Here is a 27,655-nt window from a genome sequence, read left to right on the forward strand (position 1 = left end):
TGATATGAAATCTGTGTTAATGCCTTTTATTAATACTTTTTGTTTAAATTAATAAGCAAAACCAAAACGATACCTTCAACAGTACTTATTAAAATTTTTGTCATCAATATTATTATCATCCTAGAAATAGATTACTGATTATTTATTATTTGTTTATAGCACTAATTTAATTTTAATAGAGAGAAAAAGTGACTTACAATACTGATATTTTCAGCATTTGATTTAGCAAGGACAACGTCAGGTGTGTCAACAATGCTTGTGTACTTCAGTTTCACCACAGGTGTCCGATAGATGCTGTCGCTCAGGATCTCCTGGGCATTTTTGACTCTCAGTACTTCAGGAGACCCTTCAGGCATCCAGCCAATGCCACGCAGCCACTCCAAGTCAGCCTTGTAGATGGCCTGGGGAAAAAACAAAGTTATGTAGAAGCAGGGTTTGCTGTTGTTATTGTTGTTTTGGTGGTAAAGTAAAAGTTTCTATATTGTATCTTCCACAAGCAGTAATAAAAAGAGACATAATTTCTCATATGCTCAGCAGTGTCTGGTGTTGTTTTGTTTTCTGTGGCAGGGGCCTGTGCTGGGGAGCCCACGGGCAGGCTGAAAGGCAGAATGATGTGGAAGCAGCTCTCCATTGGGGTGTGTGGGGGGGATATCTTTGAATACTATTCAGCCAATCAGCATACTAGCCTGTGTGGACTTTCAAGCAATAATGAGGGCTTGCTGGTAAGTTCTCTGCACAGCAGCGAGAATGATGTTTGCAAAATTCATAATTCAAATCTGATATCACAGCATTCCCCCTGGCCTATGGCTTCCCATTGGTCTTAGGAGAAAGATGAAGATCCTTAACATGGAGCAGAAGGCGGGGGATGGTCTGGCACCAGTCCCCACCTGTTCCTCCAGCCTGACGTTGCCCAAGCTTCCATTTGCCCCGTGTGTTCTGACCGCACTGGCCACCTTTCGGCTTGCGGCTTGCATGGCCCCTGTGCGTAGGCTGGCCGTGCTGCAGGAAGGCCCCCGTGTCCTCCCCCAGAGCCTCTCCTGCTCTCCCTTCACACCCCCTCCGAATCAACCCTTGCTCAGAGGAGCTTTCCTGACCTCTCTTCATAGCACCACAGATCACTCTTCTTTCTCAGCCATCCCATTTTTTAATGATATTCTCTAACTAACATTTATTTGTCTGTTATCAATGTGAACTCCCTGAAGTCAGGAGCTATGTCTTGTTTTTTCTTCTTCTTTATTCACCATTATGTCTTTATGATGCCTGGCACAGGGTATGTTTAATAAGTAGTTTTAAAAGGATAATTAAAAATTCAATCACTAGTTCCACAATTTTGGTCTCAATTGAGTTTTCTTTTCCTAAAATAGCTCCTCCCTTTTAATTGGGATTTGCATGTTTTCTGTTATCTAAACCTGCTCCCCTCCATATTGGTAAATGGTTAAGCAGATGAAATTGCTCTATGTTAAACACTGGTTATTAATTTTATAAGAGGCCTTTGTTTTGCTCAGTAATGGTATTTTAATAGCTGGGTAACAGGATGCAAATATCAGACTAAAAAGTTAGTAAGAGGAGTAGAAAATGTTATAAAATCTCTACCTTAATGACATTATGTGGTTTACTGATTAAAGTATGATGGATACACAAAATTCAGTAGAAGGGACTCTCAAAGAGGATTACATACAGATTCTGAAGTTTCCCTTCGTCATTCTGTAAGAATTTGATTCATATACATGCCTGAATATACTAATGAATTCGATTGATATGCATGCCTCAATACACTACCACATTTCTCTAGAAACTGTCCCAAATCCACCACTTGGCTATTCTTTGTAAGTGATGAGCATACTTCCTGTAACAAACTCTCATTATAAAAAAAGAATCTCTTCAAGAGTAAGGGGACCAAGTTCAGATCATTGAAAGAAGTTATTCATTCTGTGCAAGAAATAAATAGCCTTATGGAACCCATTGTTTCTAAAAGCTTGAATGGGCAGAAAATATGAGTAAATCTAAAAATGCCTTAGGTAAGTTAATGAAAAACCATATTGTGAAAAACACCAAGTTAAAGGAAACAAGTAGTTCGGAGTATGCTCCTAACTTTTCAAATTTTAAGGAAGACAGCCCTGTCCTTCTTCAATACATAATTGAAGGACCATAGATATTCTTATGTTGAAGGAACCACAAACACTGTACATGCTAACAAATCTATGAAGAAATTCTGGTAGCACTTTTAATTATGAAAATGAAAACTTTCCAGATAAACCTGGCAGTAAAGTAGGCAAGTCATAAACTGAAATGCCTATATAGGGAGAGTTGTGCCTTCCAGAGCATTGGAAGGAGTCACCAGGCAAAGCCGTGGAAGGCTTTCTTCTTGGGGGACACACTTACGTCGCTCTGAAGGTCGTAGGCTTTCCTGGCTTGGATCACATCATTCTGGTCGGGAAAGCAAGACCACTGGTGCAGGTACTGGCGATAGTCCACGTTGCTGGCTAATGCCTGGCCTTCTTTGGCGGCGTTGATAGATACCATGTCTGGCGGGATGGAGATTTTGGCCTTGTGGTCGTTGTAGCCCTTTTTATATAGTCTGTCATTTTGCATCTTCAGCACATTTGCTGCCCAAACCAGTTTAGGGTCTTCCTTGGCACTGCGACATCCAATATAATGGCCTTTCTGTTTCTCATAAGCAGTTTTGTACAGATACTAGTAGATATGGACAGAAGAAGAAGAGTAGTTTTTCCAAACTCCCTTTTTCTAGAGAGCTACTCAGAATAACTCTATCTCCCTTAGATTACCTTTTTGGGAGACATTATTTTTCTTTAAATTCGTATTATAAATTTTACACTTCTTGATACACTGGTTTGTCTTCTGTGTCTATGTGCACGAAAGCATTGTGAGAACCTTTAAGGAAGAACTGTGCCTCTGGATTTTCTCCCAATTTAGCCTTGTATAGTGTTTCCTAAACATCTGTCATTGTCTGGCACCTTTCAGATATTTTGCCAGAAATAGATACCATCTGTACTTCATATTAACTTAAATAAAATTAATTCTTTGTTTAAATAAATTTATTTTTAAATTGTATACTTATTTTAAAATTTTATTTTAAAACTTATGACCCTAACCAAATGGAGAAAAATCAGTATTTTTCTAGCACTCACTAAAACCAGCATGTAACTATTTTTAAAAATATTCGTCCACATACTGCATAAAATATTCACAGGAACCACCAGTAGTATGCATGCCACACTTTGAGTAACAACAGAATTCTCTGTACCTATTAAATCTCTAAGTGCTTGTGAATTAACCAATATCGAGACAATATTGAAAAGAAAATGTGCTGAAACATAAGAATTGCAGAGCCAAGCACAGATGCAAGAGGATTCTGAAATTGTTGTAAGAAATATTCTTGAATTTGGGCTTTTAAAACAACATACTAATAACAATGACCTGCATTCTATTTAAATATAATTCCTGGGGAATTAAGTTAAACTCCCTGTGTGTCTACTAGTTAGTGTTTGTTAAGGCTGGGCAAGGAGAAGCTCTTACATCACTGGCAATATCCCTGGAAGCCTTGGCATGCTGGATTCCAATGGCATCTGCTCGCAGGTCATAACCAGTCATCTTGACGTCTTCCCAAGCTTGCTGATAGTGTTTCTGCAAATGGAGATTGCAATGCCACAGTCACTCTGAAGAGGGGGCTACCGAGTCAGCATGACTGATGTCTTCAAAAATAGATATTACCAGTTACACTGAACATTGATCTCGTTAAGATTTATAAGGGCTGGCCGGTTTGCTCACTGGGTAGAGTGTGGTGCTGATAACACCAGGGACAAGGGTTCAGATCCATGTACCGGTGAGCCACCAAAAAAATATAAAATGATGTATAAAATAGACTGGTTTCATATGGAACTTGAGTTCCACTAGATTTTTAATGGCATTTAGTAAAGCTCTCTCCCGATAATGTTTTTTGAAGAAATCCTGGCAAGAGTAGGTGGTGTATAAATCAGAAAGAAATATATATATTATTTGACTTTTAAAAAGAAAAAGCAATGGTAGTTCTCTACATGTATCTTTAAGTTTTATGCAGTGTTTTTTAGAGAAACCATTCCATTTTTCCTTCCAACAAATATAGAGACACACATCTGTGTGTTATAAACACTCATACAGACCCACAGAGCTACTTATCTTTAGCTTAAAGACTAGAAATAAAAGGAATAGTAGGAAAATGCCTTTTGCCAAACTCTCTCTGGAGTTTATTGCCCGAAGATTTGGTTAGGCAGAGCACACAGTGTAAAGCAGGTGAACGTGTAGTGGCTTACATCGCTGATCTGTAGAGCATTGATTTTGGACTGCAGCATCAGTGGAGTGTCAACTGGGATAGTCACGTTGGCCTTCTCCTTTTCCCAGGCATCGCGATACAATGGCTGGTAAAAAATGACAAACAATGGAGGTTGATCAGTAAATAAATCTTACTAGATGAATAAAATTATAAGTAAAATTCAAAGTTCTCTTTGGATGTTCTCTCATATCAATTTACATCACATTTTGTCTTTACTTGGATTTTATTTAAAAGTGGCCAACAGTGACTTCAACAAGAATACATTTATGGTTGATACAACACAAATTGAAAATGAGTCTGAAATATGGTAGTAAAATTATTTGTTTTTATTTATTCACATCTAACTGTACATCAAGTAAGTCCACATCACAGGTAACTGTGATAGTCCCCATTGCTGATCAGGACCTGATTTTCTTGGCCCAAATAACTGTCATGATGCCTAATATTGGGGTTACTCCCCTGGACTTAACCTAGTTCATGACCAAATAGCAACAAAAAGAGAGCAGTTTTGTGATTATGGTATTAAGTAGTGAGCCTGTATTATAGTCTGGATCTCAAAATACGGTCAGAGTGTGTAAGAGAGGCTGTGGAACATAGAGATGCCCACCGCACTTGTATTAACCAAAAACTTATCAAAGCAAGTGAAATACAGAGATTGCTAATTTATTGACTATATGAAGATAAATCCAGATATATGCGTCTTCAAGATCCTAATGCTGATATTAGCAGTTTAAAGTTCACATTTAGAATTTTCCTTGATTGAGATTTCTTCAATTTGTCTGGAAACGTCATCAGCCCAACTTACCTCACTGATCTGTACAGCATTGATCTTCGCCCGGACTACTTCTGGGGTATCAACAATGCTGGTAAATTTGAGGGCCTCAGGCCTTATACGATACAACCTTTCATTCAAGAGATTCTGGGCATTCTTCACTCTCATCACTTCCACAGAACCTTCTGGCAACCATCCGATACCCTTCAACCATTCCAGGTCTGATTTGTATAAGTTCTACATGGAGAGGAACACACAATGGGGAAGAGTCAAATTTGCCCATGAGAGTTTGATGCCTGTAAACCACACACCACCTCATTTAAATCAACTGCGTGGCCAATCCCACGAAGCTCAAGGATCAACATAAAATGTTGATATTCAGGTGTTATATCTCTGGCACACGTCTCTGGGAGAAGCTCACAGCATCCTGCAGGAATTGGAGCAGGACTCACATGTGGCACTTGAGAGAATAACAGATAGCAATAGCACACACTTGTTTTTATGCTAGGTTGAGCTTTTACAATCACCAGCCTACCTTTTATGTACTGTTGGGAGTAACATCTGTAGGAAATTAGAAAGAGAGATCCTTAGATACATGCATACATCCCTACATCTATATCCATCTCTCTCTCTCTCTCTCTCTTTCTCTGTGTCAGATAAACTTGAAATCCAACATTTCCTTATGCTTACATCTATTTCTGAAATTTAGATATCTTATTGTGCATAAGTATTGGGTCAGAAGAGCTGGCACTGAAATTTTCTACCTAATTACATAAACATGAAACTGATTCTCATCTTGGTAAATAAGGTCTTGCTACCATAGAAGAATTCCTCGGTAAGATAGAAAATGTTTGAAAAAATGCTACCACCATTTATAGTACAGATTATGTTAGGTTCTGTTACGTTTACCATGTAAATTATGCCTCTGGGGAATACACTGTGATTAAACACACAAACACACATCTGCGCGGATCTGGCGATAGTATACGCACATCGCTCTGCAGTTCGTAGGCTTTCTTAGCCTGGATCACATCATTCTGATCTGGCAGGCATATCCACTGGTGCAAATAATTGCGATAATCAATGTCGCTGACCAGGACCTGGCATTTCTTCGCTTGAACAATTGACATCATGTCCAATGGTGTATTATAAATTCCTTTAGACTTCTCATAAGCTTTCTTGTATTCTCTGTCACTCTGGATTTTGGCAGCATGTATAGACCACACCAATTTGGGGTCATCTTGTAGAGTGCGGAAACCCACGTGGTGGCCTAGTTGCTTACGATAACCTTCTTTGTATTTGTACTAAAGTTGTGAGAAAATCAGATAAAAAGACAAATGAAAATAATGTAATAAGAGGATTTTTCTTAAAATAATTGTAGAACATTTTCTCAGCCTTAATGTAAATTGGCTCAATATTGGTAGTTGTTATATATTTCAGCTCATTTAAAAAAAGTTAGATAGGACTATTTTTGGTGGTTTCACAGAGGACATGAGTAAATCAGGAGGGAAATAGTGTGATAAACAAGAATAAGACTAATACTAATAGTAATAATAAATAGCTAACATTTACTGAGCAATCACTATAAGCCAGACACCATTATGAATACTTCAAATGTGTTAGGTTGATCTATATAAAACTGCTGAGATTTTCAGTCAGAAATAGTTGAATAGTGACAATTATAATCAAGTTAACCCTCATACGTCTCTAAGAGGTAGATACTATTATTATCATATATTTCAGATGGGGAAAATAAGGGGCCATGAGGGTAACTGCCATCACCAAGGTTGCCTGGCAAGTGAAGCATTAAGTCAGCTGGTCTCCCAAGAGTTCTGAAGGTACCTCAGGTAGGGAAAGGTCATGTGTGTGGTTTTGGAGGCAGGCAAGGAAGACACATGTTTCAGGAATGGAAAGCAAGGTTGTTGGCTTGAGTCAGAAGATGACAACTAAAGATCTATGGACAAGAGTTTCCATCTGATGAGTGTCTTAGGACTAGCGTAAGATGATTTCTGTTTCTTTCCCATGTTTGGATAACATTGGAAAGTTTGGAGAGAAGGGAGAGAGAAAACCAGGAATAAGGCAGAGACTGTGGACTGGCTATGGTTATTAGAGGTAAAAACGAGGACTCAGAAGGAGAAAACAGCCGGATACACAAGATTAAAAAAAAAAAAAAGAGAGAGAGAGAGAGAAGAAACTGGAGAAAGGGAATAAGGTGGCTTAAAAGTTTGGAGCTGCAGGTTGGGGTGGACTTGGTAAGATAATAATTTGACTATTGGTAAGTTTTAAAATTAGTGTTAAATGATCTTCATAAGGTTACTAGGAGGATTCCACGTAAGCCTCCAGCATAAAATCTTGTACATAAAATATGATTTCAATCTTAAGTCTTTTATGAAACTATCATCTATGATTTATATTTGTGAAGAATGTCAGTAATATTTGGGGGATAAAATGACATTTTTCCCAAGAATTTTGGATAGATTTTTCATGATATTTTGTTTTTACCTAGAAACAACATAAAAGTTATTTACACGTATACCTCACAGATGCCAATCTTAATGTTTTACATCCCATTTTAATATTTTTAAATAGAGAAAGCCTTTAGCACAAGACAAAATGCAATTGTTTGTATTTAAGGAAAAAACAAAATTCGTGAAAAAACAGTCTCCCTATTTGTTTTATAGAGGAGAAAACCCACAAGGAAATAGAAAGAATTGTACCTCACTGGCAATCTCTCTGGAGGCTTTGGCGTGTGTGATTTCAATGGCATCTGCTCTGATGTCATAGACTTTCTGCTTGGCCTCATTCCAGTCTTTTTGATAGAGTTTCTATCAAGGGAAAATAGGTTTGTTTACAAGAATTGCAAATAAGTGAATATACTGGAAGTAGTTACAACATAAATCATAAGGTAATGTAACGAAGGCAGCATAAGAAAATAGCATTCCTTTCTGAGTTCTTTTCATTGTTGGCTGTTTTCTTTGTGGAATACAGGATACTTTTGATTAAAAACTTAAAGCTAAAAATCTTCCTCTATTAATATTTGAATATTTGCATTCACCACAATATGGTATGCATTTGAAAATACCCCACTACACAGTACATGGAAAATAAGAATCAATGGTGAAGCCAGAGAACCTTCATCAAGGTACTTGATAAGACCTGATAAGATTTTTTCCTAATTCTGCTCTTTGACTTTTCAGAGGTTTTTGCTAAAGGGATGTGATATACATATCATAAATATCCTGCTGGTTGAATATAATTTAAAATTGTCTTTTGGCTTTCTTATGGCTTTGAAATGTCAAAAGCCCCAGATCAACAAAAATATCTAAAAAGACAATAGAGACTGTTGAGAGTCAGCGAAGACACCAGTAGGATTCGGGTATCCCAACTCCCGCAGGCTAGACACCCTGCCACGTATCTAAGCTAACACTGAAAGGAGAGTTTCCATTCATGTTGCAATGGGAATGGTAGCTAAAGAGAAGATGTCAAGCACCAAAGCCACAAACATTCTAAGGTAATTTGTCCATTCCAACACACTCCATAAGCTGACAGATATTGCCCCATAAAGGCTCGGCATTTATGCCTCTTACATTGCTGATTTGCAAGGCATTGATCTGGGCCTGCAGCAAGGCCGGAGTATCTGAAGGCATGCTGACGTTGGCTTTATCTCTGTTCCAGGCTTCTTGATACAGTTTCTGTGGAGAGAAGGGAAATATAGAAGAGATATCTGAAACATTAACCCTTAGCAACTATTTAATATGAAAAAATATTTTTATGTATTTCTAACAGTTAATTTTATGTGTCAACTAGGCTAGACAACAGTACCCAGATATTTGGTCTGACATTATTCTGGATGTTTCTGTGAAGGTATTTTTCAGATGAAATTAACCTTTATATCAGTAGACTTTGAGTAAAGCGGATTACTTTCCTTAATGCAGGTAGGCCTCATCCAATTGAAAGCCTCCCAGGCAAGAAGAAATTCTGCCAATAGTCTGCCTTTGGGCTTGAACTACAACCTTCCCCTAGGTCTCCAGCCTGCAGATTTTGGACTTGTCAGCCTGCACGATCTCAGAGCCAATTCCTTAAAATAAATCTCTCTCTCTCTCCTTATATACACACAGACATCCTTTTGGTTCTGTTTCTCAAGAGAATTCTCTCTAATACAATTCTCACTAATACAATGTTATATTACTTATTATGGAGCATTATGCTACATGCTTAGTATTTAATAGAAGCTAAATAAATATTTCTTTCCCTGAACTTAAATGGAATGACATTTTTTATTTTAGTGCTTCAAAATATGTACGTGTGGTAGCGGAAAGACATGTTGGTGTTTGTCAGCGTTCTACCTTGTGTGTACCTTCACTAAACTAGTCAAGAGAGCTTTAGAGTAGCTATCACCAAAATTCTTTGAAGAGGAACAGTCTACTTGCTCAGTTTGGGTTGGCATCATCTGAAAGCAGAATTCAGGAAAAAGAAAGTTGGGTAGAAAGGATGGTTCTTACCTCACTTATTTGCAGAGAATTGGCTTTTGCAAGGACAACTTCTGGAGTGTCAACGATGGAAGTGAATTTCAAAGCTTCTGGGCGCATTCTATACAGTCTATCATTCAGGAGGTCTTGAGCATTCTTCACTCTGGTCATTTCTACAGAGCCTTCTGGCATCCAGCCAATGCCACGCAGCCATTCAAGGTCTGCTTTATACACATTCTACAAAGATGTTAGACAAAAATGTTATTCTGAATGCTAGACATACTACCTCTTAGTCGAAAAATTAAGTACCTGGGGTTGAGGGGACGATAAGCACAGGAGATGGTGCTTCCAAAAAAGTAAGACCTGAGACCTTACATGATTCAGTGTTTCTAATATTGATGACACACATAATTTGTAAAAGCATCATTATTTATACTAACCATGGCTAATAATAATAAATAGTAATAAAGATGAATTCCATAATATAATTATTTGATATCTCAAAAAATTATATAATTGAAAATTTTTAAAAGAGAACTTTTGTTGATTCTCACGCTATTTTAATCCTGTAAAAACTGACCCAAGGAAATGCTGGTCAGTGTTTTGGTCTAGAATAATAGTGGCACTTATTTTAAAGACATTCAGATGATTTATATCTGTCTGAAATATATTTTCATTGTCAGAAATTACAAATGACATTAGGAAAATAGTTTGGAATCTAGTCCAGGAATAAAGGATATGACTTCAGGAGGACTCTTTATCTCTATTTTTTGCTTCCCATATCATAACTCCTATATATAGATTTTGTGCATGGTCAGTGGTGCTTCTCTAAATTTGTGCAGTGTGCAACCTATGGGTCTGTCCACAGAGGCACTGACTGGACAATTAGCAAATCTATGTCCTCCCATTCCCCTTCTCCAAAGTTCATGTTACGTACATCACTCTGCAATTCATAGGCCTTCCTTGCTTGGATAACGTCATTTTGATCAGGTAAGCATGTCCAGTGATGCAGGTAATTGCGATAATCAATGTCACTGACCAGAGTCTGACATTTCTTAGCCAGCAAGATGCCTAGCATGTCCACTGGACTAGTGAACTTGGTCTTCCACTTCTGGAATTCCTTCTTGTATTCCCTTTCACTTTGAATCTTCCCTGCATGTATGGCACACATAATCTTGGGATCATCTTCAACACTCTGGGCTCCAATGTGATGGCCTTTTTGTTTCTCATATGCTTCCTTGTATTTGTACTAAAATGCCAGAAATACAAGTTTAGATATCCGATTTTAGCATCAACTCACGCTGACAATTATGAGCAAGGATTTCATATTACAAATATTCTTGCATCTCTGAACAATTTAAAACTAATGTTTTACACAGTCATACAAATAACCATAGTGTAATCATATATCTTTATTGGTAGAAACTTTTCATGCAGCAGCTCTAACTCCAATTCCAAAATGTATTTTTCTTCTCTGTGACAATCAAGGGAAAGGTCTTGGAGGCTAGAAAGCAGGAATGGGAGAACACATGTGGAAGCAATTAGAAATGTGTTCCACCAGCCACATTATGGGTTGCTCAGCATTGCAGAGACCAAGGGGACTCAGATGGAAGGTACTCACGTCACTGGCGATATCCCTGGAGGCCTTGGCACTTTTGATGGGAATAGCATCTGCTCTCAGATCATAGTCCTTCATCTTTGATTCATCCCATCCTTTGGTGTAAAGTTTCTAGTCAGAGGATAATACACAATAGAAAATAAAATTGTTTTAGAAAGTTAACAGGTCAATTACAGAAAAGAAATCATTAAGGTGGAAAAGCATTTTAATGACTTCTACTAAGGCTTAAACAACAATTGAAAATCCCTTACTTGGCTGATGTTGGCAGAATTGCTCTTGGCCAGGATGATTTCTGGGGTGTCTGGCATCACATGAATGGAGGTTTTGTCGGCATCCCAAGCTTCTGTATATAAGTGCTACAGAGGGGCAGGGTATAAAACCTTTTGTTAAAGCCAGTAATATTACAGTTACTATCAAATTTAATTCACATTTAACATAAAATAGGTCCTTTTTAAAGCTATTTGAAGGTGAGGGAAACAAAAGAATTGTGAGAAGAGTAAAACTTGGCAATATTTGACCAGCTATATTATGGTTTCATAACTAATATGAAGTGATACAATGGTCCCAGTTATTAATTCTTTTCATCCAGTGAATAACAAGCTTACTCATCGGATCTCCAAAGATGGAGTTCAGGTATAGACTATGATATAGTAGAAATCTTTGGACTTGAGAGTTAATCCCAAGTTCAAACACAACTCCACTATTTCCAAGCTGTATGATCTTGAAAAAGGTGCATAACTCCTCACATTCCTCATTTCTGAGAACGGGATAATTTTATATTTTTTATTGAGTATTCTGAAGATTAGCCATAACATACGTAAAATGCCTGAGCAATTTTTAGTGTTTTCCTATTATTATCATTGTGGTTGCTATTGATGGATGTGTTGTAAAATAGAATTTCTGGAATTCTGTACCTCAAACTCTGGAGTTTGCTGAGAGTTGATTTTACATTGTGCACTGATCACTCAGTCCTACTACCTAAATGATTGGAAGATGTTCTAGCAGATGTGGGAGAATTCAGGTAAGTTCAATTCAATCTAAGATATGCATATTAAGTGCCTACCCACTGGATAAAGAATAAGCAGATTGATAGAACTCTGGTGGAAAGAAATGATCATCTATCTTGCTTGTGTAATAAAACTGAAAGCAGAGTAGCAGCTCACTTTCAAAAGCAGATTTCTACAACTTCAGGTGGAAGATTAAACCAAGCAACTAATTGGAGCACTGGCACTGCCTTTGAATGGAACATTGAATGGCTTATATTCCTTACCACATAGACAAAGAAATGCCAGTGGTCTAAGTCTGCTCTGCCTAGGAGAATGTGCAGGGAAAGGTAATACATTTGTGATGTCTCCTGGTAACTGCTCAGAAGGGTGTGTGCATTACTCTAGGGCAATCATCACGGGCCGTGCTTCTACATGCATACATAGAATTAGGGGTACAGTGTTGAGAAGGGCATACAGGGCCAACCAGAATTCAAGCAGATACTCTGTTGAGGGCCTGCATGAGAATCAGGCCCATTCCATTTCCTTTCTCTGGGGACCCTTTAGGGCATTTCCTACTTTATGAGCCAAGTCCATGCAAGGTATGACTCTGGCAACAGGAAACAGCTGGAGACTCACCTTGCTCATTGTCAGGGCATTATTCTTTGCCAGAACAATTTCTGGGGTGTCTGTAATACATGTGAATTTGAGCTGGTCTGCAGGCTGGCGGTACTTTCTCTCACTCAGGATTTCTCCAGCTCTCTTCACCTTCTTGACCTCTATAGAATCAATAGGAACCCATCCAATGCCTCTCAGCCACTCAAGATCAGCCTTGTAAATAGCCTGAAAATAAAATAATGTCCAATATTTGTAGACATCACTAGACAACCTGGTGCCTGATTTTGATTTTACACATGCAGCTAATGTATAATTCTGAATCTTATTTGTGTAAATTTCTGGGATGACACACAGGATTGCCTTTCTTTGGTTTAGAATGGCTAGTTAAATGCCCTTGTTCATGAAGGTAGCCAATAGTTGCTGTTTTAAAGACCCATAAAATCTCTTTAATAATATGCAATTTCAGTAATAGAAGACTTTAGGGAAATTACTGCCTGCTTCCTGAAACAAAGTGTTTATCCTCTGATTCCTTTTGTAGGAATGATACTCTGTTAGAATACAGTTGGTTCCTATCTCACTGGGCAGTGGCCTTCACAGTCAGTCGTGTGATATAAAGAAGGAATGGACATTGCTGGTTGACCACATATTGCATTATGTGTTTCCCTGGGACAACAAGATGGCATCTTTTGTCATATGATTCTATGTACATGCTACTAAGTCAAAGAGTACATTTTTTTTTACTCATTTATCTTATTCTCGGTCCCCTTTCTTGTCTTAGAATTCAAGTAAAAAAAAAAAAGACATTTTGGCTGGTTAGCTTAGTTGGTTAGAGAGTAGCCTTCTAACACCAAGGTCAAGGGATTGGATCCCTATACTGTCCATCTGCCAAAAAAAATTTTTTTTAATCCTTTCATTTTTCTTCTTTGAATGTAAAAAATTGGCTGAAGGAGAATTTTTCTCATTCCTAAGATCAACAACTCTTTTAGTTTTTATGGCTTTTGGGGAAACTTTTTAACCGTGCCACTACTTTTATTCTTCCAAAAGTGACAATTTAGTCAGAGCTTGATTCAAACCAGGAGCTAAATATCAATGAGGTAGTATTTGAATCTCCAAACAATCTACTGGCCAACAACAAAAGCCCCTAACATATTTCTGGGAAGTTGTTGTTTTCAGTTTCTTAGGAAAATTGTCTCAATATGTGTAATTCATTCCTAAGCTTCCATTCACAAGTTATAGTAGATACTTCCAATAAGTTGTCAAGAAAATGATAATGTCATCAATTCATCTGGAAAATTAGGTTGCTTTAAACCAGAAATTCTTAACCTGGCATCAATGAACTTAGAAAAACATATAACACCCTTATTTTCATTAACTTCTAGCTGAAATATAGCATTTTATTCAATTATATATAGGTAACGTTTTACAGTAGTATTGACATTACACGTGACTGTTAGCAGTAGAAATCACAAATATTTTTATTGCACACATCTGGAAATATTTATGTTCATCACTTCTTTGAAATTAAAGTACCTGTAGTTATTATACTCACTACTAGATCTTTCCATTTAATGTGTTAATAAAAAAGCATATAGATATCACTTCATCACAGATTTGGTTTAATATTTTGATAATGACATTTTGATATGATTGGTTTCTTTTAAAACTAATGTATATGTTTTATTTTATGCATTTTATAACATTATCATGAGACGCTGTCCACAGGTTTCATTAGACTGCCAAAACAATGCATGACACAAAAAAGTTAGAACCCTTTTCTAAACTTTTTAAACATGTGGCTGAAGAATATGAGACCACTCACATCACTCTGCAGGTCATAGGCCTTCCGAGCCTGAATGACGTCATTCTGATCGGGCAGGCAGGTCCATTCATGTAGGGGATGCTTGTAGTCTACATCACTGACTAGGATCTGACACTGCTTGGCCTGCACCACCGCCAGCATGTCCACGGGGCTGCTGAACTTGGTCTTCCACTTCTCAAAGTCCTTCTTGTACTCTCTGTCACTCTGGATCTTGGCTGCATGGATGGACCACATCATCTTGGGGTCGTCCTGAATGTTCCGGGCCCCAATGTGGTGGCCAAGCTGCTTGCGGTAGCCTTCCTTGTACTTGTACTGAAGAAAGAAAAGGGATATGAGTCTAATGATAAGAACATACATACACCACATTTCATAGATTCACACACATTCTTTTTATTTTCCCTACCACTATTGTGAGGGGGAAAAGGTGAATATTATCAACCTCATTTTATAAAGTAGGAACCTAAAGCCTAGAGGGGTTAAGTGATTTGTCCAAGGCCATTTGACAAGTAGGTGGCAGGGGTGAGCCTAAAATGCACAACTTCTCATTCCTAACATTTTCTCCATTTTCTAAACTACATTACCTAGTTTACATTTGATTCCTTAACAGGTAAAGGTAAATGTTTTGTACAATGTAATGGGGCACCCACATGGTTATTTTTCTAAAAATGTTTGACGTTAAGAATACCTTAGAAAAAAAATTTTTAGTTAGAATTTATAATGAATTCCCTGGTCCTGGATATGTGTTACATTTAGATAGAGTTTATGTGTCACCAGGAAGCATCTCCCTTATTAGCCTGTCAATGTTCTTGAACTTTCACCATGAGAAACTCTATCTACTTTTGATATTCAAGAATAGGGGCTGGCGGATTAGCTCAGTTGGTTAGAGTACAGCCTTGTAATTCCGAGATCAAGGGTTCTGTTCCCCATACCAGCCAGCTGCCAAAAATAAATAAATAAAATTCAAGAATGAACACAGTGCAGTCCATTTTACCATGAGATAATCGTGGTATTGGCTTTGTCAGCTTAACTAGAAAAGGTTTTGATAATAGAAGGAATGAAGCATAATTCTAAGGCATGGGGCCTTCCTAGAGAAGGAATGTCTGGATTTGGGTCCTAAGGAGGCTTGGGACTGAATGAGGACACTGGACCCCCTCAGGAGGTGTTTCTCATAGGAAAAGTAGGAGTAGAGAGAAGTGGCAAGTGGGTGCTGAGAAAAAGCTTTGCTTACCTCACAGTCTGTTCCTGTGTCCAATTAGGGGCTTCTTAGGAGAACCTCACTGATAGTTACAAAGGATGAGACAAAACTCTAAAATGTATCCACCAGCTGGTCTTCTTTTAATGCCAGACTGAATGGATACAAGTAGTAGGAAAGAGTTCACATTTATATTGGCTGATTTACATGTGGTGTAAATCTCTTTAATTTCACAAACATCTGCATCAACTGTTGCTCAATTTTTGAGGTTCAAAAATATCACCCCATTTTTGGTGTCCATGAAACACTTATTTTTAAAAAATAATACGTCCCTATCTTTGACTGATTAACAGGTATAATGAACATAGTTCTCTGTGCTTTTCTTTTCTTTTTTCCATTTCCAACTTTGTATATGGAGAATCACTAAAGGGAATTGAGACTTACAGGGACAACTAAATTTCTGGTAAGAAAAACTCTAAAAGCTAATATCTGCCAACATGTTTGAGTAAGAAATGCCTCTTCCCAAAACATCAACTTACATCACTAGCAATATCTCTTGAAGCCTTGGCTGCTTGGATTGGGATGGCATCCAAACGTAAGTCATAGCCCTCCTTCCGGGACTCTTCCAAAGCAAGTTTATAGAGTTTCTGTACAGAAGAAAGATATTATTCATTGATCATTTCATAAAAAAGAAGCTGTTTATTATTACATTTTCTCTGTCCTCATTTAAACTACAGAAACAAGTAATAAAGTCAAGTTTTAGGGTGGGTTTATAGATAACTTTGCTTCATAGCTGCTCAAGGCACATGTTCTAAACTTTGGGATGTTATTGACTTGTAAATTTCAGAATTTTTTTTTTTTGGAAATCAGCATTTGATTGCCAAAATTTTATTTCACCAAACAAGCATGTGTAAAAAACAACTATATACTATGGCCATCATAAAATTTTAAAAAGGACATCTTCCTTTTTTTTTTTTTTTTTGGTGGCTGGCTGGTTCTTAGTGCTAAAGAAGGGGGAAGAATTGGGAGAGTATCTAAAAATTGGATATATTTGGGTTTATAAAAACTCAATGCATTGTCCTTATTTTTTCTCTTTTTGCTGTGGACTGTCATCTCAGACCATCATCAATCTGTGGACCTGGGTTTTGGGATAATTGCTTTTATGAAAATGTTGGTCCTAACAGAGATGCTTGGAAAAATGCTGGCGAATAACATTAAATGATAACTAGAGCATATTGAAGCAGCAAAATAATACAGGGCATAATAACTTACTGAGTTCCAAACTAGTGCCTGCTTACTAAATAGCTGTTAAATAAAACAATGCCCGATATCCACACTGACCTGTAGGGGAAGGTTCTAAAAGTAGAATTCCTACTGGGAGATTTCTCTGTAAGCATTCCATTCCCTGATAGTTAATAAAAAGCTGGTTTACTTTGTGGACTCAGCACATAGCCCAAAACTGAATCAAGGGGAACCATCTCTTTTACTGACAGTGTCAGTCTGGAGTATGTATAATAATAGAACAGTCAAAACATTTCACTGAAAAACAGTTATAATCATTCATTGCTGCCTTTCTGCTCACTACGCGAGCAATGGTTTACTTACATCACTGTAGTTTCTTTGGTTGAGTTTGGCTAACATGATTTCTGGTGTATCAGGCATGACATGAACTGTTTTCTTGTCATTGTCCCAGGCTTCAGTATATAAACGCTGTTAAAAAGAGAGATGAGAAAAGTTATTTTGGCATTCAGAGACTTTTTTTTTGATTATGTGCCAATCATATCTCTTGTATACAAAGTAGAAATAAAATTATTAAAACTACATAAATTCTTATCTTTTTTTCTTATTAAAATTCTTTAGATAATTTAATTCTTTAATTGTTAAGGAATTTAACAGTTCTGAAAAGTATAACTGGGTTGCACTATTTATAATATGTCTAGGAAAGAATTACGAAATAATTACTGCGCATAGTATTTTTAACATCAGTTTCATATTTTGAAGTAACTATGGTACTACAGTAGAAAAATCCCATTAAAGATATCATAAATCGTATAGTAATCTTTAAAATGTACTAATATGTCAGAATTTTTACCTTGTTTTAACAGTGAAAATTGAAAACTCACCTTACTCATGTTTAATGCATTGCTCTTTGCCAGCACTTGCTCTGGAGTGTCAGTTATACTGGTGAATTTGAGTGCGTCTGGACGCTGGCGGTAGATACTATCACTCAGTATCTCTGTGGCCCTCTTGGCTTTAACAACTTCCACTGAACCAATTGGAACCCAGCCAATGCCTTTCATCCATTCACGGTCTGACTTATACAAATTCTGCACATCAACAGATAAAAAATACATTTATTAATTAGTGGTTTAGACTCATAGTCACAAAATTGGCCATACTAGAGAAATTCAAAAGCACTGATAAGCAGATAAAGCTCCCAGCATAATCACCCACTTACAGACATTATTGAGCTCTGACATATTTTTTTTCTGAGAATTTTTTGGTACAGAGGATTGCACCAGGAATGATGAAAGTTTTTTGTTGTTTTGTTTTGTTTTGTTTTAAGTAAAAGACATGCTCCTGCCCTTGAGAGCATTACAAGATTGTTACACAGAAGCAGTGCTTCTTTAGCCTTGGAAAATGTGCTCTTATAGCTCTAAGTAAAACTACACATTCAGACCAATGGCATGTGAGTATTACAATCACAGATACTCTTGCCTTCATTTCCATCTTCAAAAATCACAAAATATCAAGTCTGGAAAAAAAAATGTGGTTTTGTAAAGACAATACATTAGATATTTCCCTAATTATTATTTTACTATACTCTCAATAGGACATGGTAAATATTAATAAGGATTAGATGGTTGGTTTTGAAAAAGACAAGAATGCCTTAGCATTTTCCTGTCACTAAATATAAAACATGAATGTTTGTTAAAATAACTTATCCCGGTATACTTTTCTTACCACTTCCTCCACTCTCCTCCACTGACACACACACATTTCTACTTCCTTAGCCAAAAATTGGTAGTGGTATATTTTTGAGGACTAAGTTTTATCCAATTCAGACAAAGAAAGCCCAAATCACTAGGAATATATATGCTTGTATAAAATTGAAAATATTTACTTTATTTCCTCTTTTACATATAACTTTGGGGGAAGAAAACATACTGTAAAACAAATTATAGTGCTTCCAACGAGGAACACCTTTCAGACATTCAATTGCATATTGTTTGAAATATACCAACAAATTTCAGTCCATTTGCACTAGTCAGAACCCACGGACATGTTTCAAATCTGCTTTTAACGTGCGGAGCCCGCATCAGGGATACTCACGTCACTTTGGAGGTCATAAGCTTTCCGTGCCTGAATGACATCATTCTGGTCAGGTAGGCAGATCCAGTCATGCAGAAAATGTTTATAGTCCACATCACTGACCAAGGTCTGACATTTCTTGGCCAAAACAATACCAAGCATGTCCACTGGGCTGCTGTACCTTGTCTTGTATTTCTCAAATTCTTTCTTGTACTCGCGGTCACTCTGCACTTTGGCAATGTGAAGGGACCACATAATCTTGGGGTCATCATGTACTGCTCGGGCACCAATGTGGTGACCCAACTGCTTACGATAAGCTTCTTTGTATTTGTACTGCAAGAAAGGACACAGTAAATAAGGAGGAGACACCAAGGGCTGGTCCCTGTTCTTTCTGTGATGAGGTTTTTCTATGAAATCCTTGAGACAGCAGGGAAGTTTCATCAAATGTGCTGCCGTGAGGTTACACACTGGGGCATGTTTATACTCCCAAAGAAGAGGGTGTTGTGTTCACTGGCACATCTCCACAGAATAACTCCACAACGATTCTTTTATATGTGCTAGAGAACTGTATATTGGCAAAAAGTGATAAAAAGTGAACATTTAAAGGGTGAGCCCAATTATAGGGATAAACCATGACAGTGTCTCAAATGTCCATCACATGGGTTAGCCCATCTCAGAACACATGCGGGGCATGTGTTTACATGGTTCATTAAATTTTTTTTCTAGGGCATTCTGGGAAATTATTTTCTACTCACAAATAATCTGGAAGGGGTAGTTTAAAATTGGACAATTTCTGTTGTTTAACGGGTACAGAGTTTCAGCTTTGCAAGATGAAAAATTTTGTAGCTCTGTTGCAGAACAACGTGAATATACTTAACATTACTGAACTGTACACTTACAAATGTCAAGATAGTAAATTTTATATTCTTTTCCCACCACAATTAAAAATTTCTTTAAACCTACAAAAAAAAGGATGATTTTTCTACTCTTGGATTAATATTTAAGATCTCTAGGAATCTGATGTCTTCATTTTTAGGGTAAAGAAATATTGATTCTGTGGACCCCATAGCAAGGAGATTTTTAGCTTTTTTTGCTATCCTATATCCTTATTCAAGTGATGGGAAAGAACTCAGTTAAGCCTGCTTCTTTCCTGGTATTTTGCCTTGAGTGTATCTTAAGGAGAGCTCATGAGGTTTTATGAGTGGCTCATTATATGTCCATCTAACTTTAGTCAAGGTGCTCCTATCAAGTAAAGACCAAAAGATAAGTTAAAGGAACTACGTTATATTCTAGGCTTTGCTTCTATGTTGCTTGTGAACTTGGGCAAGCTATCTGCTGTCTCAAGCCTCAATTTATTTGCCTATGCAATAAAGGAGATTAAGGTGGATTATGGTTAGAAAGAGTTCCAGCTGTATTCCAATAATGTGATTCCCCATGTAGGTGGCTGGCCTGATGGTAACAAATGTTAGGACTTGATCATCTCTTACATCACTGGCAATATCCCGGGAGGCCTTGGCAGCCACAATGGGAATGGCGTCACTTCTCAAGTCATAGCCTTCTTTCTTGGCTTCTTCCATGGCCTGGCGATAGATATTCTGAGGAAACATGTAGTAGCTTTTAGATTCAGAACTCACTTTCACTCTCAAAATGTATTTTGTCAAAGGAGAACTACTATTGGATGTAACAGTGCACTGGCATGTTCAGCCTTAACTTTAGAAAGGAACTCTTTCTCTTACTCTCTATTTATTCAAGCTATTTCTTGAAATGGAAATTTCATATTCAGCAAGTTTCACATCACAAATTCTCTGCACAAATCCTTATAGATTTTATACATTATATAAATAGTTCTCAAATGTGTTTAGATTAGGAGTTAAAAACACAAAATTGATATAATTCGTTTTTTTCTGTGAATTGAGAAAACATCAACACTGCTCAGTTTCTGTGGCAGGACAGATACACACAGAAAGCAAAACACAGGTGCTCCATCATTAAACAAATCCTCTATACCAATAGTCTTTAGACTTTTTTTGTGAGCCGCTTACAAAAATTTTGACCAATTCTGTATCCTCTTTGCTGGAAACTGAATGACCCCCCAAAGCTCATTGAAACTTAATCCCCACTGTGACAGTACTAAGACGATGGGAAATCTTATTATGGTAATTGAAAGGTGGGGCCTTTAGAAGCTGATTAAGTTGTGAGGACTGTGTCTTGGTGAATGGATTGATCCATTCACAGAATGATGGGTGTGGTTCTGATGGCTTTAAAAGGAGAGTGAGTGAAGGGTTAGCTCCCTCTTGGGCTCAGCCATTTTGCCATGTGGTACCCTCTGTCGTTGTAGAGTCACCACCAAGAACAAGGCCCCACCAGATGTTTTCCCTGGACTTTGGACAGTCTCTGAACTGTAAGCAATAAATTTTATTTCTTTATAAATGACCCAATTTCAGGTATTTTGTTACAAACAGAAACGGACTAATACACCTCTTAAAACAAAATAAATTTTAAATAATATTGGTATTCAATAAATCAAAACAAAATGTACATTTTGATAAGCAATTTTTAAACATAAAAGTATAAATTTAATGGATCTCTTAATGAGATTTTTGTGACCTATAAGAGCTCATGGTGTCTTGATTGAAAAAGATCTTGATGGGCACTAATAAATTAAATTATCTATTTGGCAGAGTTTTGTTTTGATTTAATACTCTCAGGCATGTATCACAGTAACTACTGGGGCAGGTATGCCTTTTTTCTTTTTCTTCTTTTTTTAAAAATAAAATCTGTATATAGTTGTAGTTAGTCAAATATTTTAATGTATGCTTTAATATTTTAAATGCATATTTTCCTTATTTTTAAAAATTCCAAACTTACAGAAAAGTTGCAACAACAGTACAATGAATATTCAACTACTCAATTTATCAACCTTTTTGCCATATTTGCTTTATCTATCTGTGTGTGTGTGTGTGTGTGTGCATTCTTTTTTCTTTCTTTTTATAATTTTCAATTGAACCGATCGAGAGAAGATTGTAGACAACATGACCTTCTCCCCTAAATGCTTCAATATGTATCTCCTAGGAATAAAGACATTTTTACATAACCACAATATGTTTATCAAATTCAGGAAATTTAATCCTGATACAGTATTACTGTCCAACACTATTATCTTTTGCTGCCTAACATGAAGTAAACAGTTGAATTTCATCAACTGTCTCAATACTGTTCTTTATAATAATGTTGATTTTCTATTCAGAATTCAATTCAACACTATGGGTGGCATTTAGTCACCTAGTTTCTTTTCTCACCTTGAAACTGGGCCTTTCTTGTTTTAAAACAAAGAAGAGTGACTTGAAAGAAATGGAGCACCACTTAAATTGCAGAGGCATTCTCAGGCAGGTAATTTAGAAGACAGCATATACAGTAGTTAAAATAAAATTTGTCCCTAGAGGCTGGCCATTTAGCTCAGCTGGTTAGAGCGTGGTGCCGGTAACACCAAGGTCCAGGGTTTGACCACTGTACTGGCTAGCAGCCAAAAATAAATAAATAAATAAAATAAATATTTATCCCTAAGAAAAAATAAATAAATAAATAAATAAATAATAAAGCTATGTTAACTGATTTGCTTCAAATCATCCATGTCAGCATATCCCTTGGAAAACTTTTGTGCAACCTCAAGAATAGCTGAGATTTGAAGGCAGCTCATCTCTATACCCAAATGCAGAGATGTGTCCCTTAAATCAGCCTGCAATTGAATAATTTAAGCTTTAATATCAGTTTCCCCCTTTCCTCCATTAAAAGATTTATTGTGTTGGATAAAACATAGTACCAGTAAGTAGTTCTAGAAAAGGATTTAGAAATCACTGTAATTTAAAGGGAAAAACATCAGCGATCTACAATTCTTTAGGGCTTTATATATTTTTTTACTTCATATTGTCCAGTGTACTTATCACAGTGTCTGTGTAAAGAAAAATCTTAAGTGTAAAAAAAATCTTTTAAAAATGTGGCAGAAATAATAAAAACTATTTATTCATTATTGTGCCCCACTCTCAAATTAGATTGAATGAAGAATGCTGGAATAGTATCTAGATTTTAAATATGATGCAGAGGCACTTGATTTTGAATGACTTAAGAATCCTAGAGGGACATTATTGTATGTATATAATGTGAATTATTAAGATGTGACAATTTACATTCTTTTCAAGATTTGATTTTACAAGGAAAAGCTAATGTAAAAATAAGAATAAATTTAATATCTTTGAGTTGAATCCAGAGAATTTGTTTTTCTTAAATATTTCTAGAAATGTTTCTTTTGTAATTAGAGAGTCAAATATTTCATCTATTATATTTTTCATTTGAAGAATAAATGCTCAAATTTTTCCTTATAGTATAAGTGAGAAGAATGTGCTTGAATCATTTCATGGCTTCTGGCCAATTAGATTTCCTTAATTCTTTCAACATTTAAAAAAGATGCAACATTTTTAAAAGATGCTTCAAAGAGAAGAATGCTTTTAGATACCCTCAAGGCTACATTTTAAAGCTTGTTGGGTAAGATACTTAACCAAGAGAACTAGAATAGGTAAACGAAAATTTTAAAGAAAATAAAATAAGATGTATTTGTTTTGAAGTGAAGTATAGAATAAAGTTTCTGTAGGTAATGGCTTGAGAAGAAATTCAAGTATGCCATTCTGAAATCTAATCATCAGAAGACAGTATTCAGAGTATTAACATGTTCATGCAATTTTAAGGAAAGTAAATCCAGCTGAAAATTTTAGAATTAAAAAACAGCCCAATTTCCTGTCAACAGTTTAAAAGAAAAATCTACTTCAACTCACCTAACGTAAACAAAAGGGAGAGGCTTAAGAGCTTCATTAAAATCTGGGAAAGAAACTAACTTCATCTGCCTTGGGTAAGACAAGCCTCTCAGGAGAAGCTAATCCAACAGAGAAGCTCTGTGGCCAAGAGAAAATTGCTTATTCAAAAGTGACTGAAGTCAAGGCCAATAAAAATTTACGATCAGGCTTATCCTTGGGTCTGTTTTATAATGCTGGAAAAAGCAAAATCATATCCTCCTCATTTTACTTGTCATGGTTATTTGATATAAGTATGCCTCCTCTTTCAGGCTACATTATCATAGGCAAAAGTAATTAATATGGGTAAAATAATAAATTTGATCATCTTAAAAATGAGTACTTAAATTTTCCAGTTTTCCAAATGAAGAAAAGTTTGTCCTCTTTTTGTCATTGTTATTAATGAAGATACATAAACATGTAAGAAATCAGTATTCTTCTTGAATCAACCATATAAATGTTTGACTTTGGCAAGAGCAATTGAACAGAAGCTATTTATGTAGCGGTATTTCTGGACTACAAAGATATGTGGTGGAAAGTTTAGTGAGTCTGGAGATAAAAGAATGTTTTTTATTGTCCTTGAGCAGTTTTGAAATGGGTGAATTGAAGAATTCTCCTTTCAGTTCCTGTAGATAAACCTCAAATTATTTTGAGCATATTAAATACATCTAATTTTTATGGTGACTTGAGTGTAAAAATAAGAAATTAAAGTTTATGAAGCAACTATTTTGCACCAGGCTCTGCACTGGGCATGTTATACAGTTTACCTCACTCAGTCAACACAAAAATTGTTCAAGATAGGCATTCTACAGATGAGGTAACTGAAGAAAACAAACTTCAGAACAAATTTTGAAGCAAGTACTAATGTGAAAAGTAGCAATAACTTTTTAATTAAAAGTATAATATGTTTCAGTCATTAGTAGTTGACTTTGAGGGTTTTCTTTTTCCTCCTGATGTGGAGACATTTTTGTGTTTATTTTTCTTTTTACCAATTTTTGAATACAGTGATGTATACATTTAAGGTAGGCTAATGGGCATAAAAAAACAAAACTAAGCTAACTAAGCCCACATGAGAATTAAATGCATAATTATGACATTTCTACAACAGCAAAAATCAATGTGGTCAGATCAAGGAAATAAAACAAGTGGTCTTACCTCACTATAGTTTATTTTATTTTGTCTTGCTAACATAATTTCAGGTGTGTCAGGCATAATATGGACTTGAGTTTTCTCTTTATCCCAGGCTTCTGTGTATAATCGCTGTGAAAGACAAAAAAGTTAATAACTTAGAAAAACAAAGTTTGTCATAACCAGGACTTCCTAATTAAGAGATCATGACAAAATTGTCAGCCAGCTTCCTTGCTAGCTACACTTTGTGCTGTGTGTTAATACTCTTTTCAACCACTCTGATATTACTGGATATTTATTGTAACTAAATATAAACATATACCAAAATATAAAAAAATATATATATATATAAGAATATACACACAAATATATAAAAAATATAAAATATGTATTTGTGTGTGTGTGTTTGGTTACTGGGTCACCCCCACTCCAATTAAATTAAAAGCAAGTATTTCCCAAGCATATATATACATCCGTATCTGTACTGCGGCTATGTTAACAAATCCTTCCCATGGTTTTGTTTGTTTGCCATGGCTTGTTTACTAACAATAGGCCTGGATACACCATTCTCCAGATTTATTTTTGATAAATGTTATAGAGATTTGCATCTTACTTGTTCTTTCTGTGCTTACCTACATATATATCCAGCAAGAAAGAAACCTTGATACCAAACCATGTGTAACTCTCTGACTTCAAATAATTTGAATCCCAAACAGCTGTCCTATTCTTAACTCTGGCTACTTCACAAGAAACATCAAAACAGAAGTTCCCCCATATATTTTTGGAATACTTATGTCACTGAAGGAGAACTCAACCAAATAATTATGCATTGGATAGTGATTTAATTGGATAAAACAAAAAATAATGCTATGTATTGAATGTCTCCCCAAAACTCATTGAAATTTAATCCCCTTTGTAATAACATTAAAAGGGTGGGAAATTCTGTTATGGTAATCGAAAAATAGGGCCTTTTCAGAGGTGATTAGATTCTGAGAACTGTGCTTTGGTGAATGGATTGATCCATTCATGGAGTAATGGGCGTGGTTCTGATGGCTTCATAAGGAGATCAAGTGAGCAGGTTAGCTCTCTCTTACTCAAACCATTCGACATGTGATACCCTGCATTGCTGCAGTCACCAGAAGCAAGAACAAGGCCCTCACCAGATGTATTCCATGGACTTTGGACTTCCCAGGCTCTGAAACTGTAAGCAATAAATACTGTTTCTTTATATCCTACTCAATTTCAGGTATTCAGTTATAAGCAACAGAAATGAATTAATACAAAGACCAACTTAATTAATCATAGGTCTTCTAAATGACATACAGCCTTGTTTCATTTTTTCCCAAATTGGGGCTTACCTTGTTCATGGTGATGGCGTTATTCTTGGCCAGCACCTGTTCCAAGGTATCTGGCACACTAGTAAACTTCAGCTTGTCTGGAGGTTGGCGGTAAATGTTATCACTCAGTATCTCTGCAGCTCTCTTGCACTTGACCACGTCCACAGACCCAATGGGGACCCAGCCAATGCCTCTCAGCCACTGGAGATCTGACTTGTAAATATTCTGGTGAGATCAAACACAAAAGCAAGTATTACTGAAGTTGTTAAGACACTTGATTTCAAAAAAAAAGATTGTAAAACTTGGATAGTCAAATTTCAGGTCTACCTCTTATAAAATATGAAGGCTAATTTAGACATAGTCTCATGGTATTTCATTCCCTCTTTTAAAAATAGTACGGGGCAAAGGGGCATAAAAAATAAGGAACAGAGAGAAGAAATGTCATCCCCTCTGACGATTCTGTCTGATCCTAGACCATTGTCCATGTGTTCCTATGTATTACTATCATGAGTGTGGTTACCATGGATCTCAGTACTCACGTCGCTCTGGAGGTCATAGGCCTGCCGAGCGTGGATGACGTCACTCTGGTCAGGCAGGCACGTCCACTCGTGCAGGTAGTTCTTATAGTCTATGTCACTAACTAGGATCTGACACTTCTTGGCCTGCACCACCCCCAGCATGTCCACTGGGCTGCTGAACTTGGTTTTCCACTTCTCAAAGTCCTTCTTGTACTCCCTGTCACTCTGAATCTTGGCTGCATGCATGGACCACATCATCTTGGGGTCGTCCTTAATGTCCCGGGCTCCAATGTGGTGGCCAAGCTGCTTGCGGTAACCATCTTTGTATTTATACTGAAATGAAAGTGGTCGTTTCAAAAATAAAAATGAATAGAAAGAGTTAAGAATCTTATTAATTTAAAACTTCCTTATTTTAAAATTGCTAATTCTCGCAGAAAAATGGAATCATCTGAATATCAACTTATCTCCTCATCCTAAGCTCTAATTAGACTTCATGGCAATAGTCTCCTAACAAGACAGGCCAAATTACATAGTCCTATGGTTTTCAGACATAAGTCCCCGGAAATTAAGGCAGAAACACTTTTCAGAAGAACAATCGGTACTGTATACTGCTCTTTTTTCATCCTGGGCCCGTGAAACCACTATCCTGGAAGTCTTACATAGGATTTTGAGAATGCTATTGCTGAGTCCACAGATACCATTTATTTCCCCACCCAAG

The 27,655-nt window shown here is 36.6% G+C and overlaps 1 protein-coding gene across 14 annotated transcripts in view; it reads right to left on the reverse strand.

Moving 5' to 3' along the window:
• The window catches only part of NEB (nebulin), a 206,310-nt gene that overhangs the window by 85,942 nt on the left and 92,713 nt on the right, over nt 1–27,655 (reverse strand). For 12 of the 14 annotated variants that reach the window (XM_063098237.1, XM_063098278.1, XM_063098266.1 and 9 more), the window contains exons 69-90: nt 26,959–27,270; nt 26,441–26,644; nt 25,110–25,214; nt 20,601–20,708; nt 19,135–19,446; nt 17,925–18,128; nt 17,407–17,511; nt 16,341–16,448; nt 14,610–14,921; nt 12,812–13,015; nt 11,441–11,545; nt 11,193–11,300; nt 10,509–10,820; nt 9,605–9,808; nt 8,690–8,794; nt 7,820–7,927; nt 6,095–6,406; nt 5,136–5,339; nt 4,311–4,415; nt 3,538–3,645; nt 2,383–2,694; nt 198–401 (exon numbers count right to left, since the gene is read on the reverse strand). In XM_063098237.1, the coding sequence (XP_062954307.1) occupies nt 198–401; nt 2,383–2,694; nt 3,538–3,645; nt 4,311–4,415; nt 5,136–5,339; nt 6,095–6,406; nt 7,820–7,927; nt 8,690–8,794; nt 9,605–9,808; nt 10,509–10,820; nt 11,193–11,300; nt 11,441–11,545; nt 12,812–13,015; nt 14,610–14,921; nt 16,341–16,448; nt 17,407–17,511; nt 17,925–18,128; nt 19,135–19,446; nt 20,601–20,708; nt 25,110–25,214; nt 26,441–26,644; nt 26,959–27,270 (4,161 nt within the window). The remainder of the gene's footprint in view (nt 1–197; nt 402–2,382; nt 2,695–3,537; nt 3,646–4,310; nt 4,416–5,135; nt 5,340–6,094; nt 6,407–7,819; nt 7,928–8,689; nt 8,795–9,604; nt 9,809–10,508; nt 10,821–11,192; nt 11,301–11,440; nt 11,546–12,811; nt 13,016–14,609; nt 14,922–16,340; nt 16,449–17,406; nt 17,512–17,924; nt 18,129–19,134; nt 19,447–20,600; nt 20,709–25,109; nt 25,215–26,440; nt 26,645–26,958; nt 27,271–27,655) is intronic. The other 2 variants (XM_063098282.1, XM_063098291.1) reach the window with 2 other exon arrangements.

This window comes from Cynocephalus volans, chromosome 1 (genome assembly GCF_027409185.1).
Source record: "Cynocephalus volans isolate mCynVol1 chromosome 1, mCynVol1.pri, whole genome shotgun sequence".
Classification (NCBI taxonomy): domain Eukaryota; kingdom Metazoa; phylum Chordata; class Mammalia; order Dermoptera; family Cynocephalidae; genus Cynocephalus; species Cynocephalus volans.